At 34.5% G+C, this 16757-nt stretch overlaps 2 protein-coding genes and 1 long non-coding RNA gene across 4 annotated transcripts; all 3 read left to right on the top strand.

The window, feature by feature from the left end:
* The first annotated feature begins 212 nt into the window (after positions 1 to 212).
* On the top strand, positions 213 to 3406 carry LOC141459961 (uncharacterized). Its single transcript, XM_074139549.1, has 3 exons — positions 213 to 362; positions 2026 to 2082; positions 3092 to 3406. Exons 1-3 carry the CDS (start codon positions 273 to 275, stop codon positions 3311 to 3313), a joined length of 369 nt encoding a protein of 122 aa, XP_073995650.1. The 5' UTR covers positions 213 to 272; the 3' UTR covers positions 3314 to 3406.
* Positions 3407 to 5976: 2570 nt separating this feature from the next.
* Positions 5977 to 16687, top strand: LOC141459964 (cell growth regulator with RING finger domain protein 1-like). 2 transcript variants are annotated; one of them, XM_074139553.1, is made up of 8 exons: positions 5977 to 6132; positions 6226 to 6449; positions 6587 to 6738; positions 8850 to 9021; positions 9141 to 9282; positions 10736 to 10843; positions 13660 to 13826; positions 15585 to 16687. In XM_074139553.1, the coding sequence occupies exons 2-8, from the start codon at positions 6340 to 6342 to the stop codon at positions 15706 to 15708; spliced, it is 975 nt and encodes a 324-aa protein (XP_073995654.1). In that variant the 5' UTR covers positions 5977 to 6132; positions 6226 to 6339; the 3' UTR covers positions 15709 to 16687. The 2 variants fall into 2 exon arrangements, with proteins under 2 accessions (XP_073995654.1, XP_073995655.1); XM_074139554.1 differs by having other exon boundaries at positions 5985 to 6136.
* LOC141459965 (uncharacterized) lies at positions 6745 to 8500 on the top strand. Its single transcript, XR_012461663.1, has 2 exons — positions 6745 to 7986; positions 8020 to 8500. It is a non-coding gene; the product is annotated as an uncharacterized lncRNA (long non-coding RNA).
* Positions 16688 to 16757: the final 70 nt, after the last annotated feature.

Raw genomic sequence — 16757 nt, forward strand, 5'->3', positions numbered from 1 at the left:
TCTGCGCACAAAATTATGAATTCGATGAAACATAGTATTCTGAGTAAGCATTTATGTATATTACATGTGTTATGTAAAGTTACAAGTGCTTTACACATGTAATTCGGGGTAAGGTATATCAAAATGTAATGGAGTGTGTAATTGTGTTTGTGTTGACCAACTTAAATGTCGTCATTTATAGACTGATAGCTAAAAAAAGCTTCGAATGATAATTAATGTTAGTTTCTTATCGAGCAATGAAGTCTGTGGACTAAATAGTGGGAAGTAATGGAATGATAAAGTGCCGTTATTCTCTCGTGTACAGAGAACGGTTCACATTGTTTCGGTTGCATCCATTCAACTACAGACGAACTGCCTTCGCTGTAAGTACACATGTCTGCTTTACTTGTTCGTTTCCCACATAATTGACCAGTATTTCATGAACTATACATATTGCTTCTACCACAATGAGTTTTCATCAGAAATTATGTTTTGAGGTCTTTTGAATGTGAAAATAGCTTCCAACACATGAAATTCACACGTGTGTAAGAGTACAGAAACAAAATGAAAAGTTGCATGAATTCAAATTAGGTTTTTCGATCACTTTGACACTAGGTTTCCGTCCTATTAGTAAGCCCGACTGTAACTTAGCGATCAACGCGAGGTATCACTACAGAATGAAGGTTACACTTTTTGAGATTTTTTAAAAAATGGCTCCTACGTTTTTCTTTAAACCGTCAATCGGAAGTATGAACCTGTAAAACGCCGCTCCAGTTTAGGGTACGGTTTCACATACTGGGGATGAAAGTGCCGAGACCTGCAAAGCTAATATGCATTGTAGTACTGGGTTCGATTCCCGGTCTTGGCCTTGGATTTTATATAATGGTTAAATGAGAAATAGTAAAGTACGTTTGATAGTCGCCTCCGTCCACGACACCTAGGAAATGGTAGTTGGGCGTTAAGCCCCGCCTGAAAAAAATAGACGATTACTTTACTTTACTTTACTGGAGAGTGAAACTTTAATCTGCTTATTTTGGAAGTAACGAAATTAAATATAAAGAAAAAGAAAAGTAAATAATGCCAAAATAAAAAATGAACAAACGGAAAAAGAATCAGTTCAAACTAAATCAGATCGAAATTTTTAATCTTTATTTCTGTCACTCTTTTTTTTTAAAAAAATCGTTCAATTAAACGATCTTGCGATCTCGACAAATAGGTTTTTATCAACTTACAAAAACTAGTCCTGCCGAGCCACAGCAACCGGAATGTTTGTAAACTTCTTTAGCGCAAATATTTTCATGGAATAGCTTTACTATTGTTGTAGCAACATAAATCGCAAAATATCCTATTTTTCTATCCTTCATTATAATCAGTTCATTTATGTCCTCTTTTTGTCTAAAGATAGGGCCTGAACGAAACCACAATGTCTGTTTAGTTCATCTTCTTCCATCAGATTTAAGGCTGGTTCTTTAGAGAGTAAATAGATGAATAAATAAATTTAAACTGTCAAGATAGTGTAAATATTTTCTTAAATTACCTCTGTGACTTGAACGTCCAAGTACCTAGGCAAGCACGATTTTTGGTAACCAATTCTCATGAGGAAGTTCAGGCAGTCCCAAATAGACCTTGAACTGACTTAGTAGAACTTAATAGCCTGAGTGCTAAAAAAAAGGCACTGAAATTAGTTATCCTCCCTTACAGCAACAAACGATTATTGCAACCAGTACTGCCTAAAAAACTGTTCTTCACTTATTTTTTAATCCGGTATACTTTATAGATCTTTGCTCTAATGAACCAAGCCCGCACATTCTGGCCCAATTTGACCACTGAGTATAATAATTTGTACATTTCATTAATCACATTGTTATAATTGCAATAAGAGAAAGTTGAGTGAGTGTTTGCGAGTTATTTTTACACCCAGGTGTGTTGCAAAGTTGGCGTTTGGAGAATAAATATAATTCTCGAGTTAATTTAGTTATTAAGTTGTGTCTTTACAACTTTATCTTTAACTGAATAAATTTTTCATACGCTGTTACTGTACCCTAGGTGACTATGACTTGGACACAGCTCATTCAGTTCAGTGCAGTCTGCCTAGCTCTGGCCGTAAGATATCTTCATTTTAACTAGTTTATAGTTTTAACATTACTTTAAAAAAAAGTTATGTCAAGGTGTAGTCCCTCGAGTTTAAGTATTGGTAAATAAACCATTTGATAAATAAAACATCATATTTATAACTAAAGAATAGCTCCTAAATTCAACTATATTAAGCTCTTCAAAGTTCTTAAACCGAACAAAGATGATGGGAAACTAAGACTACCAGTTACCCTAAAGTCGTAAACTGTCAGCCACAAGAAAAGAAAGAGTAGGAGCCGGTATGTGAAGGACCAATCCAAGGATTAACACTCCTCAGTAGACTATCCACAGTCTTTTAAGTATTTAGGAAATAAACATGACTAAAACTTTTAACACTGTATATTATACATTTCTATATATTATTGATTTTTTTGGAAACATATGGTCTTTTCTACCAATTGTAAACGATATCAATAATTAAATCATAATAAATACGACTGAAATATTTCCATGCATTCAGAGCTAATCACAATATTTCAAAGTGCTGTTGAGATCACATAATTATATAACTTGTCATCTTTTTGAATTGCCAGGCGGTCTTACTGGCTATCAAGTCCTATGAGGTCTACTCAAGGCTACTGTGGGATAAAGGACCTGATAAGAATTGATAACTAGAAGAATAAGGCCTTTTACAACGGGGTAACCGGTCATTCGGAATATAGAGCATTAAGGCAGCAAATCGACAAGACCGAGTGAACGTTTGGATGAACTGTCGCCCAAATTTTCCAAATTCCCAAACAGAACAAAAAACAAAAAAGTTTGTGGAAATTGAGGTACTAGACCTTGTAGCATTTAAAAAAAATATAAGAAATTTAATTATTTAACTGATTTTTTTAACTAACCAAGTTAAGGTACACTCAAATATCCAGGTTCCGGAGTTAGTAATGCCAGTGTTTTGAATTTAGCATTTAACAAGCGCACTGGAACATATTATTTATTTATTTTTCTTATTTTGTGTTTTATTATTATTATTTTGCAGATTTCAAGTGTTCAAGGCAACCATCGTGACACTGTTCTTCAAAAACTGCCAAGAGAGACAAATCTAATAAATTTTGTACGATTATTTGTGCTGAGATTAATTTATGGCTTTGCAACGATGTTCGGGTTCGGCGAGAGTATCTCAGAGGTTGGAGACGGGGCGCTAGTGCCACCCGGTGTGGACGATGACTACATTGACGATTACCGCGACTACTCCTACTGACCACCCAGTCTTGTGTCCGTCATTGCAGCGTTCGGCAATTTGTACACTCAAATACAACTGCAGCTATACCAAATATACCAAAGTTAATCAACACTGATGTTTATTACTTTTTTATTAACTTTCAACTTATTTACCTTACAGCAGGTATGAATTAGATGTTAAAGAAAGCGTAAAAATAAGAACATCTTGTCCAATAATTTTGGCGACAGGTAATTCGGGATGTAGAGCATTAAGGCAGCAGATCGCTTGGCCTGGGAAGGTATCGTAAATTTTCACGTGACTTGAGCCGTTTTTGCTTAATGCCTCAAAACTGCAGCCATTAAAGAAATTATGTTCAGGAATATAAACCCCATGTAGGCCATAAGTTCATTATAGGTACTCACCAAAATTTACAGTGGTATTACGCCGAGTGGTGTTAAGGGGGTGAACATTTGGATGAATGTACCCCTCTTGTCGGCCCTCTGCAGAATGAGGTGCTGAATCGCATTGACCAGTTATTGAATACCCTGGGAAGGATATAAGCCGCACTGCACGTATTGTCGGTAGGAAAGACGGCCTACATTCAAAAGAGAGATGAAATTGAATAATTTAATGGCATATTATTCCTTTTACTTCAAACCTGTAGCCTTTTTTTTTTTTCTTGGCATACTTTTTTAGAGGGAGACAATTTTAGTACGGCTGCAGGAGGCTTTGGTTTGGAAAACGAAGGAATGATATGAGCGAGGGGTCCAATAGCGCACTAAATGTCAATCACATTGGCCTATATTTTCAACAAAAATTAAAAAATCAGTTACGTTTAATATGGTAATTAAATTTCCCGGGCAAAATGCAGTGCTGTAGGATTCCAAAAGTACATATTAGCTGTGAGAGGGATAATAGATTAATGAAGCTGTGAGCAGGTAAGAGCTGGGGTAGAGTCCTACATGAGTACAAGTTAAGTTCTGTTAAAGTTGGGTTCAAGCTACCAAGTAGTATAGAGAACAAGTTTCATCATTCGGTAAGGTGCTTGCCTACAACATAGTGTGGTCGCCATTTAGTTTGAACTCATGTTTAATTGAGGGACTGCTTGAGTATTTCGGCCGCCCTCTACTTTATTAGCTACAACGAATTTCGCAATTACCATTACTATTAAAAATAATAAATAATAACTTTGAGTGAATTTTGAATCATTAAGTGAAAATAGACATAAACTAACTTTTTCTGCAATTCAAAGAATAAAAATTCAAGTTGCCATAGCGTTTTATTCGACAGAATCACATAGTAACAAAAACACTACATTGACTCTCATTCAGTAAAAATAAAAGATGCTCTTCTTAAAGTTTTAGTTGCTAATTGCTGGTTCCTGAAAGAATTGCTGCGCTGTATCTTCACTTGTTGATGGTACTTTTAGGCAGAGTACTCTCTAAATGCCAAGTTTATCCTCCCTTGCTGAATAATGAATTCAAATGAAAAAAGAAAGGAAAACTCCGTTAACCAGCATGTGAACTAGCAGGGAGTACGTATATCAGCAGTCAGTCCTCAGAATTTTAAGCAAATTTGTTAGCTGGTTTTTCTTTCCTTTATTATTTATTTTATTTGTTATTTATTTATTTTTGTAAATAAATGAAGCTAATAGATGTAAATTCTTCAGCTTTTATGTGCTACAAGAACTGACATTACTGTTTTCAGCTAAGTTTCCCCTATTTTCAAACACTGAAAAAACTTCTTATAAATCAAGTTGTTTCCTCAAATTCTAACAAAAACCCACGGTCAACAACATTCTTAAGATACAAGAATACCTCATTAAATTTGGAAATTAACCTTTCAATCGATATATCAAGAAATTTAAATAATATATTTTAACTTCCTCAGGTTTTTCTTGAGCTTTAATTTAGAGAGATGGTTATTGATCAAACAATAAGTGGGGCAGGCCAATTATATTGATGTGCAACACAACATACTGATCAGTCATACTTCATCAGTTGACATATTTAAGAATATATTATTGACAACGTAAGACGGAACTAGTCTTAGTCATTGATTTGAATGATGCAAAAACAAAACAAAAAATTATAAAATAATTCTGCCAAAAACAACTATGCATCGTAAATGTAGTGGTGAAGATTAAGCAATGATCAATCCAATACTGAGTCAGCAAAAACCAGGAGGTCTGCGGCTGGATTCCTACCTTCTACGTATAGATATCTGATATCTGACGAGGCTGCTAGCTATAAAAGTAGATGTTATCTAATCCTAAGTTATGATCTTTTATTTTTTTATTAACACAACCGTACACCATAATGTTCAGGACCTGGCCTCATTAGAAAATTTTATTTTATTTTCACATAATCCTCGGCAAGAACGGCTCGATCAAACTGAGAGGCCTATTCTTACGCTTTCATCAATTAGTCACAGTCGGCTAAATTTTGCAATTTATTTCTAATTAAAAAATTCAAGCAATTGATTTATTATCGACAAGTGTAAACTAGCGAAAGTTAACAGATAATAAATGTTTGGCGGCCCCCCAAGCATTTCAAACTTTGCATTAAACATTTATGAGAAATAAGTTATTATTTGAAATGGAAGTAAAAATTTTCTTTTTTAATATTTCAATTGATTATTGAATTTGATGTTTGGAATAAGCTTTCGATAAAATAGGTGTATGATTAATTTATTGATACCTGTGTGGTTGAGATAAAACAGCTGACTGTTGAACGCAGGAGACAGTTCTCTCGTTTGGTTCGCAATGTGACTTTTGTAAGGGAAGATTTTTAGCAAACACTGAGCGAATGTCGCCCCTTTTAAGGGGCACCCTTTTTTTTGGCGCAATTTTGATTTTTGTTGGTATTAATTGATTGTTTTCCTGTTTATTCCAATTTATACTAAATATTCTTTCATATGGATTTATTTTAATGTAATGTTTTGATCTTTAGGTGTTGATTATGATTAACTAGATATGATTTATTATGGAATAAATTGCTAAAAACGAGGAGAAAATTTAAAATTACGTTATTTCAAATTAAAATTAATTAATTACATTAATCGCCATGATTGTAGCAATAAGTGAATTAGTAGCCAAATTAGCTGAATGCTCTACTTTAATAACAGCTATGATTGTACAATTGGTATTATGGAGTTTGATTTTATTATTTATAAAGTTAGTATTATAATATACGATATTTGCAATACATAAATATGAATAATTTGTTTATTATTCTTTTTTTTGTAAATATTGAAAATTATATTTTTGTGTACATATGTGAAACTAGAAACTAGCGTTGATTGGTTTATTAGATATGTATTGGCGGTTTGGTTGCGAGGTGAACCAGTCTTGATTGGAGACTTACACTCTACAGTTCGGAATGGTGTTCCAGAAATTAAAATGAACAAAGTTCATAATCCGTTTACGTTGAAGTTGGCAGAAAGCCCGTTAACTTCCTTCAGAGGTAACCAAAATTTCGTATATGTATACTAATATATGCTCTAACGAATTTTCGTATACTGCATAACCATGTTTTGTTCATTCAGTATCTGTGTCTTGGTTTTCATTAGTTAGTTCATCTTACTGCCATGATAATAATCTGATCAAAAAGTTTTTTTCTGTTTCTGTTCTGGCAAAAAAAAGTATAAACTGGATTCATAACAACAACTTGTCATATCATATCAACACATTGTTTACCGCTCTATTTCTTAGGGTGGGTAACTGAAATCCGCAGTAATAGATTTATTGAGTAATCAATTCATGTATACTCATTCAATTTATTATATAATATAAATTAACATTAATTCTATAAAATAATTATATAAATAAAAAAAGAAACTTTACAAAAAATTATCCATTTCCATGAATTCATACATGTAGTGCTCCAGCTATCCATTTTTAGAAATGATTTTCAGTTTTATCAACCCATCTTATAAAATCACCACTCCTATACATAGAAGATTGGTTCGACCGAATACCTTTTCGATCGACTTCCAATTCGCCTATTGACCGTATGTAAAATAATAATTTTAAAACGTTAGGATTCGTTAAAGTGTGTTTAGTGTTGTTTAGCGTGTAGTGTTCTGTTCGCAATCCTTCACTTCCCGCACGGCTTACTCAAAAACTGCTAAGAAACAATAAAATTAACAATTTTTTTTTTTACATTTTTCAAGAAAAAAAAGTTTAAATTATAAATTCTTTAGGTAAGGGATTAGCTGAGATGTTAGCGAATTCTTGATTCTTACGCGGAGATCCCAGGTTCGAATCCAGCTGCTGGCTCTTATATTTTCTCTTCCTGGGAGCCACTTACAGCTCACATTTCGGTGATGGACAGTGTTATCTGTAACGGAGAACACTGTCCAGAGGCCGACAGTGCACTGAAAAAAACTCAGCACACAAATGACCTCAGATGTTGACGTGCCTTAAAAAAAAATTAAACTGTTACGTACTTGTACATAACAGCCGAATTCAGCATTACATGCTTATTATACTATGTATGTACATATTAAATTACTATTTAAAACTTGTAATTTTAAATTTCTTTAGTTCGGTAAGATAGTTGTATAAGGTTTCGTCGTCAAAAAGTGCTCGAAAAAGCGAAACGTTACAGAACACCCAACTTCGACAATTTTTTTTTTTTATCCATTTGTAGCGATGGGCCACGAAATTACTGGCTTAAAAATTTGGTTTTAACTATTTCACTGTCGTTTAAGTATCTTAAGGTTCAAATTTCACTGGCGTATAGCAAAACCGAACGAACCGTACTTTCAAATAAACGAATTTTGGCGGCACATGAATTAAAGTAACGTTTCGCCACCAATATTCTCGAACCGCGCTGGATGCAGTTATGCTGGATCGCTTTAATAATCCCTGGCTTAGAGGCAAGACTGAACAGATAAGTATTAGAAACAGCATCTAAATATCTAATACAGCTCACTTTGTCTAGTAATTTATTTTTATTAATGAAGGTCTCCACTTCCTTTCCGTGACTATTCTTAAATATGAGAACTTGTTTTTGTAATTTTCTGACACTTTTAATTTGTGTGTTTGTGTAAATGTACGTGCATGCATGCGCGTGCGAGTGTGAACACTCGAAAGCATAATTCAACAATCATGCATATGTGGTAGGATAAATATTAAAACTGTCCGGTAGGACAGTTGTATAAGGGTTGTGTTATCATATACAACCTCATATATGATATGATATATTGTATAATCTGATTTACCCCGCACTTGACGCTGTTGGAGGATATCATTAGGAGAGCGACTTCTTTGGGGTAAAAGCTAATTCAAAGGCAATACTCTTGTAGCATACTTACAATGTTATCAGTCTCACAAAGCCATAACAAAGGCTTGCAATTAACATAATATTGCTCACAACGCAATACATACACACTACTACTACTAGTATGATATTACGCCTACTTGTGAAAAAATACCGACTGACGGTACAGAACTCGCCACTGCTCTAGATGTACATGTGTGCACTTTCTTTTACTATTCGTACACATAAATAATTGTCTATAATAATCTCATCTTGCAATCCAAATATACTCACAGAATTTAAATTTTTAGAAATTGGGTGCAAAATTTCATGTCAAGTCGGCTATAAATTAATATCATATTGGGGCTTCGATGTCCAAGTGCTGCATATGTTGCTGAGGCAATCATGGGTCACCATCATTGCCGAGATGCGAGAGGGAACAATGCCCAGAGGATACTTTTTGTGTCCGGGTCCACATTACAGGTACTTCTCTGGCTGCCTAGTAGTTGCCGACATTCCTTTTCATTACCTAGATCACTTTATACTTTCAGCACCGGTTAAAAATTACTTGGTTCACTAATAATTCTCTTTCTTTTCCACAGTTGTAAAGAGCATAGTCAGAAAGTTATTCGCTTCAAAATACCCCCGGAGCGACTGGACTTTGGGGTGTTTCCAAGGAAGTATTACCCTCTTGTTATATTTTTGCTGACAGAGTCAGATGAAGGCGCTCAGATAGATGATACGGTATGTAACCGAAAATATTTCGAGCCGCGCTCCAAAATATTACTAGTTTTCCCTTTTTTTTGATGTTTTTATAGTAGACCTTTTACACTTATATATTACGTAAGTGAGTGAAATGGCAGAGAGATTTTAGAGAGGGAAGAATATTTTCAGATTATCAGTATGCGTTTAAGTTGTTAAGCAAGCCATGCTGGAGTTCCAAATTGATAAGAGGATTTGGGAGAGGAATCAAGAGCTTTGTTCAGATGAGTACTTTGAAGCAATCAACACTGCTGTGTTAAAAAGCAGTGAGAGAGCGGATGAGTCGGTTAGGCTCGGCAACGTACTGAGGCCCTGAGCCAGCTGTTGAAAAACTATTCAGTGACAGGGTAATTAGAGATTAAAAAAAGGGGTCTCCAGGTTTAAGTGTGTGTAAAGGGTATTTGGGCTGGGATACACAAAAAATTGTTTCTTTCTGAATAGTAGGCATTGGTAGCTCGTTAGGAGTTGTAACTGTTTAACTTTGGTAGTTCAACAGTTGATGCCCTAAGCTCAGAGCTTGTGCCCTTGGCGCACTCTGTTAGCAATAATTGACATTAGGGAAGGGATTAGTTAAGTAGGTAATGCACTGAACTTCCTCGTGGAAGTACTGGGGTAGCTGCCCTGAAACTTTTCTCTTCCACTGTCTGTGATGGACAGTATTTTTAACGAAAGAAGACTGCTCAAAGGCCTACAATGCACTGAAAAGGTTTCAGGCGCCTACGACCTCAGATGTTGATGTGCCGTAAATCAAAAGTAAAGTAGTAGTAAAGGAATAATTAACCACCAACTCAATGGTAAGAGTACTTGATTCCCACGCGGTGGTCCGGGTTCGAATCCAGCTGCTGGATTTTTTAGCTTATTTCTTCCTAGGAGCTTTTTGCAACTCATTGTCCAGTGTTGTCTTATCGAGAAAACACATCGGAGGCTGGGAGTGCCCTGGAAAAGGCTCCGGGCACCAGAGATCTTGGATCAACATCTAAGGACCTTAAATTAAAACTTAATAAAACAAATAAAGTAATTGTACTTCCCAAAATGTTAATACATGCTTGAGGATCAAAGTGCTACTTCACTTAATCGCCGTCCTTATTAATTTCTTTGTGCGATCTTGGTATTAGGGCTTGGCCCGGGTAACTATTGACTAGCGCGCCTGAATCACCGTTATGTAGTAAGCACGAGGGAGTCATCGTCTTCAAATCTTGATCCCAAAGAGTGACCGCAAGTTTGTCCAAAGAGATCTTTAGTTACAGCGCACCAACCCACTACTGTACTGTAAATGGCCAGAACGAGAAAATTATTACTGCGGCTATTTTGACGACATCTGTTTTCAGCGCCACTGGTTGAATTAAATTTGAAAGCATAAAACGAAAAAATGAGTTAGATGTCGGTACAGTAGACAATGTTCGTTTTTAACCAGATTAATTTTGTGGTGTTTCAGTTAGCACTAATCAGTATCATCCATATTGAAGATCAAGAATGTACACTGCCCACGAGCGTATTGGCTCAGTACATGAAGCAGTACAGCGGAATGCACTTCTGTTTAAAGGTAAACTATATTTACACGAGTTTAAATAGCAATTTATTCTTTATTTATTTTTGGGAATGCTCCGTCTACAAGTGAAGTTTACGTTTTACATTTCTTAGAAGAATTTACAAATAAGGTATTAAAATGTAACATAATATTGATAATGAAGGTGGTTACCATGTAACCCATTCTTTACACTTTGAATAACTAAATAAAGTAATGCATATTTTCAGGCGTCCTTAACTTCCATATACCAAATTAGATATCGTGGACGAAGGCGACTAGCAAAGTACATAAATAATTTTATTGTTATTATAAATTGTTCGTATTCACTATTTAATAAAATTCAAGACCTAGACCAGGAATCGAACCTATCACTTCATACATCTTAGTTTGACTGACTTTGCCTCTAACTGCTCGGCTATCGTGGCTACCCTTCTTCCTTCAATAGCCACTTTATTTAGCTATTATTTTTTCGTTATATTTCTTTGATGTTTCAACCACACTTGATTATTCTCGGCGTAAAGGCTAATAAAATACATTTATTCAATTAACTACACCTTTTATTTACATTAACTGATTTTAACCAATTTTTCCAAGCATTTCCATTGGGATTTTTTTTTTATATATTCTCTTAAATAATAACATTTTTATTATTAAAAAATGACAGCCTGAATTCGGTTAATACAGGAAATTCACCCAGGAAGGGGTATTAATTCTCTTGTTCATTCATGTAACCCTGGGAGCACTTACTTTTAGTGTCAGTCCTCCACGGATTATCATATTTAAATTTATCATATCTAATCGAAACTTGCAGTTTAATCGCGCCGTTAAAAATCTGTAATTGTCATTCATATTAAAATCCCGCATCTAAGTCTAATTGTTTGTATATAAATGATGTATTTTTTGATTGGGAAATGCTGTTTTTTTATTTGTTACCTGAATTCTAAATTAATTTTAAAAACGGTTTTCTTTAAAGCTTCTCTTAAGAACATTGAATTAAAATACTGTAAAACTACTACTATAATAGTAGTTTGTAGGGAAGGGATTAGCTCAGTTGGTAGCGTGGTGGACTAAGCTCACGGTACTTTATAGACAAGGTTTGTCTGTAGTGAGATTAGTCTGTCAGAAGACCGGAATTGAACAGAAATGACTTCAGGCGCCGACAGATGTTATCCGCAGTAAATTAAATATATAGTAGTTTATATAAAATAATTTTTTAGTTGCGTACCAAAGTTGGCCATTTTTTAAAATACTTTAAAAAATTACTATGTGTCTAAAACATAAACAGTGATCATTCATTCAGTCGCCAGATAATTACCCTAATTTGTAGAAAACAATTTCTCTGTAGAGAAAATAAATTTAGTGAAGTAAACAAAAACAGATTTTAATTTCTAAAAGATTTCTGCAGTAGTATTTAATTTCATACTTTTGCATGTTTGAATTGAAAAATCAGTTAGGAAAGTATCATGTTATCTCTCGAAACACTTCTTTTTTTAAACTTAGTTACGATGTTAGGTGCATGGATTCTGGCAGATTATTTTAATTTTATTTTATTTTTAACATGGTTTGTCAAATTATCAAATTACTCTGAAGGTTGTTACCTGATCATGGCTGGCGTGAGTAAAGAAAAAATTCTGGTCTTTACTTAGTAAAAAACGTAATATTATTTAAATCCTTTACTTTGGATAAATTGTTCTATAAGGATATTTCTAATTTTAATTGGCTCTCTTATGATTGTACAATTCATTTTCTTGCGTTTAGCTTTTGTTTATTCAATATGACGGATTAGTGCTTCTGAGACAATATATTGAAAAAAAAATGTTTTTACACCCGTGCAACCAAGGAAATTTGTAAAGAAGAAGGGGAAGAGCGCTGAATGAACTGTTAATCGTTGATTCAAAAAATTCAAGAGTGTGCACAGTAGCTTGGAAAGAAAGAATGTACTCGACTTTTATTTGTGATTGTGTATCTCTCGCCGTAAGTACGGTGAATGTACTATCATGTGACCTTTGACTGTTTCTATTTACTATAAATTGGTGGTATTAATATCGCAAGTTGGCTCTAACTCAAGCTAAGCGTTAATAGAATCTTGACCGCACGCTAATTCAAAAACCACGGGATGGTCGTTTCTCCAATCTTATTGTTAGGTGCGCTAAAAATTGGATCTACTAGCTTAATCCAGATTTCATTGATCAAATAAATACCATTCTCTTCTACCCAATAGAAAGTAGATCAACTTAAAAAAGGATGTTGTCAATTAATTTGTAGCAAGTGCGAGGAAATTATCTGTTATGTCCATCTCATCTTGCAAAACCTTGATTCCTACCTTTTAGAAAGTAAATGGAACGTAGGTAAGAAGCTTTGGTTCAGAAATTAACTTTGTTCTAATCACTGGCCCGTTTCGTTTAGGGCTGGATATTCAGCTATTTAAAGAAAGTCAGCTGCAGTTCAACATTCTTGGCTTCAAACCCATAAACAGTGATCATTCATTCAGTCGCCAGATAATTACCCTAATTTGTAGAAAACAATTTCTCTGTAGAAAAAATAAATTTAGTGATAAATTTAGCATGGTACCGGCATTAATACACTCCTGAAAGAAAGGAAACTACAACCAAACATGATAGGTTCTCATAGGGCCATACATCTCAAATGGGCATACCATACCATCTTACATTTTTATTTACAATTACTTATTATTTTTATCAAAAAATCAAATTCCCACTTTTTGTTTACTCACCCTTTTCACCTTAACTTTCGATTAAGCAAAGAGTTATTTGCCAACTGTATTTTTTGGATTGATATCTTTGAAATATTAACTTTTGTTCCGATTACAGCTGCTCTATGTAGTGACTGGCTTCAACGATGGGGAAGTGCGCGAGGAAGAAGAGCTGCTGTGCGTAGTATGCCAATTTTTCCCACTATCACGAGTGCTGCTGCCCTGTCGCCATGCTTGCATTTGTGCATTATGTTTTAGCCGCATTAACACTTGCCCCATGTGCAGGTAGCTTTTTCTATTTTGTTTTCAAATAATCTGGTTTGAACATCACCGACTTTCTCATACAACTATTCTCATTTTTAAATTCAAAATTTTTTAAAACGCAGTTTTTACTGAATATTATTAATGATTTTAACCGTCATAACTTGCTTCTGCTTTTTGTTTTCTACCATTCTGACAGTTGTTTCATTTTCATTAATGTTAAGAGGTTGATTCACTGGATTTTTTTTATTTGAGGAATAACTGACGTGAATATAAGGGTATTCAGGGTAATTAAGGGTCTGGATATAAGGGTACTTCACTTTCAATGAGCCTCTTGCGTGTGCATTTCTTCCAGAAATTAATTTAGTTCACATTTTCTTTGTCATAGTCTAGGTTTCAGCTCCGTAGGTTAAAATTCCCTCAATGATAGAGTAGAAGATTCTTTTATTATTTTCTTTTGATAGGCCATTGTTCCACAGAACTGAGAGAAGCATCCTGGTTGCCCTCTTGGCTTGTTTGCTTCTGTTTCGCACCTCCAGCTCGCAGCCCCTTTTACATTCAGCATTGCTCTGAGGTATCTGAAGCTACTCACTTTTCTACAAGCCTGTCCATTTATTTCTAGGTCCCCTTCATCAAAGCTTATAATTTCCCACCTATTTTATTCTATACATGTTGTTCTCATGCATTTTTTGTATAGCTGAGATTAGGCTTATCTCTATGCCTGCATTTTTCAATGAGTGTCATACCTTGCACCTTGGGACATAATCGTAAGCCTTTTCCAGATCAATATAAGTTAAATGCAACTCTGCTTTTTTGGCTGTGCACTTTTCGATGATCTGCCTAAGGACAAAAATATTGTCTATACTGGATCGCCCAGCTGTAAAGCCACATTGCTCTCCTAGGTTCAAATAATGATTTTTCAATTTATTTTTCAAAAGCTTTCCAAAAACTCTTGAAATGGCGCTTTGAACACAAGTGCCCCTATAATTTTCACATACATTTTTGTTTCCTTTTTAATGTATTGACGAGATGTATCTCATTCGCAAATCCTCCGGCATTGAGTCCCCTCCCAAAATCCTTTCCAGTCTCGTCGGTTCCTGTATAATTTTCGGACCTCTTTCCTTCAGTAGCTCCATAGCTATTCCACCTGGTCCAGGCGATTTATTGCTTATTATCTGTCAAAAGATTTCACCTGTACATCCACTTCTCTTATCTCACTAATTTTTTCTAAAATTCTGACTGATGGCAGTTTAAGAGACATTGGCAAATGTACATTTTCCTAGCGACCCATTGAGATGTGAGTTCTTGTAGAATTTCTCTTCATCTCCTTTTACTTTTCTTATAGTTTGAAGATGGTTCGTTATGGTGGCTTTAATCACAGCCAGCTCTGCATGCTCAAGGGTTTTGAAGACTTAGTCCGCTGATCTAACCAGAAGATCTTACCCTATAGCTTCACCAGCTGTACTCTGTTTACTGCTTGAAATTGGGTCCAAATAGGAGTACACAGTATAAAAATTGATGAAATATGATGTTTCTAAAAATCAGGCAAGAACGTTGTTTAGGGAAAGTTTCTGTGAATGCTTCTTCCCACTAAGGGGACCATTTTATTCCAGTTTATCTAAACATATGGTAAAAACTCAAATTGAAGATAATTTGCAAGTTAGAACGTTATTGATTGCAGAAGAGAAAGTCGGGTGAGTGTGCCAGATCAGATATCTTTTTATTTTTTGAATTTAAAATTAGCAATGCAACAAGCCACATAGAAAGTTTTATTAAATGCAGGGCACAAATCTCCTCATATTTCTGCGTGCGAAACGAGAATTACATCCTGAGAGAGAACAAGGGTATTGGCAGATCCGCAGTAGATGAGTTAGCCCATTGGATGTTTCGGAATCTTCGCATGTAGTGATCTACTTATTGGTTACCACAAAGCTACAATTATTTTTGCTAAGAATGAATAAAAAATATAGGTTCATTTCAAATTCGACTGTTTTATACATACAGGGTGTCCGGGCTAAGTTGTCCAGCCCCTTTTTCTCGGTAATTATTGATGATGGAAAAAAAGTTCAAATCGTAACTCCCTTTATTTTTTGAGTAGTATCTAATGATATTATAAAAAACTAAATTCTGCTGCTGATATGCAGGTTAGAGAAACAAACTTTTTTTTTCAAACGGGAACCCCTATTTTTTATTATGAATTCTAAAAGTACATTTTTTTGGGGAGAAAAACTGTTTTTGAAAAATTAAAATTGCTTTTGTAGTCCCCAAGTTATGCATTTTTGAACAAAAATAAAAAAACAATTTTTTTTACCGCTGTCTGCTGGCATTTTATTAAAAAACAATAAATGATCATGGATAAAGCAAAGGGTTTGTCCAAAAAGCAAAAACAAAAATGCAAGTTGAATTTTTACACAAATGCTCTCTTGTAAATCTTCAAAAAGCTTGGGATACTGAGCTTGATGTATTACTGTATGTGCAAGAGAACTTCAGTTCGAAATGCGGCTAGAGCTCTGGGAATTAGTAAATCTGTCTTGTACAAAAAAAAGTACTTTTAGAATTCATAATAAAAAATAGGGGTTCCCTATTTGAAAAAAAAGAGTTTGTTTCTCTAACCTGCATATAAGCAGCAGAATTTAGTTTTTTGTAATATCGTTAGATACTATTCAAAAAATAAAGAGAGTTACGATTTGAACTTTTTTTCCATCATCAATAATTACCGAGAAAAAGGGGGTGGGCAACTTAACTTAGCCCGGACACCCTGTATAATACAAAATGTGATAAATTAAAAATTTATATTTTTTTATACTTAGAGATTAGTGTTGTGCAATATACAAAATGTGTGCAATATTGCATTTTTATTGAAATTAAATATAGTTGTTACAGTTCTGGCTGTTTTATTCTAGCAACCCTTTTTTTTTCTTCATTTAATTAATGAACTTTAACTAAGAGCTTAGG

Source organism: Rhodnius prolixus, unplaced genomic scaffold (assembly GCF_049639745.1).
Source record: "Rhodnius prolixus isolate KJV_2025 unplaced genomic scaffold, Rpr scaffold_35, whole genome shotgun sequence".
In the NCBI taxonomy this organism is placed as follows: domain Eukaryota; kingdom Metazoa; phylum Arthropoda; class Insecta; order Hemiptera; family Reduviidae; genus Rhodnius; species Rhodnius prolixus.

Coding starts and splice junctions, on each gene's coding strand:
- LOC141459961 (XM_074139549.1), top strand. CDS start 273: ATGATAAAGTGCCGTTATTCTCTCGTGTACAGAGAACGGTTCACATTG. Junction 363..2,025: donor ACAGACGAACTGCCTTCGCT/GTAAGTACACAT, acceptor ACTGTACCCTAG/GTGACTATGACTTGGACACA. Junction 2,083..3,091: donor CAGTCTGCCTAGCTCTGGCC/GTAAGATATCTT, acceptor ATTATTTTGCAG/ATTTCAAGTGTTCAAGGCAA.
- LOC141459964 (XM_074139553.1), top strand. CDS start 6,340: ATGATTGTAGCAATAAGTGAATTAGTAGCCAAATTAGCTGAATGCTCT. Junction 9,022..9,140: donor TGTCCGGGTCCACATTACAG/GTACTTCTCTGG, acceptor TCTTTTCCACAG/TTGTAAAGAGCATAGTCAGA. Junction 9,283..10,735: donor GCGCTCAGATAGATGATACG/GTATGTAACCGA, acceptor GTGGTGTTTCAG/TTAGCACTAATCAGTATCAT.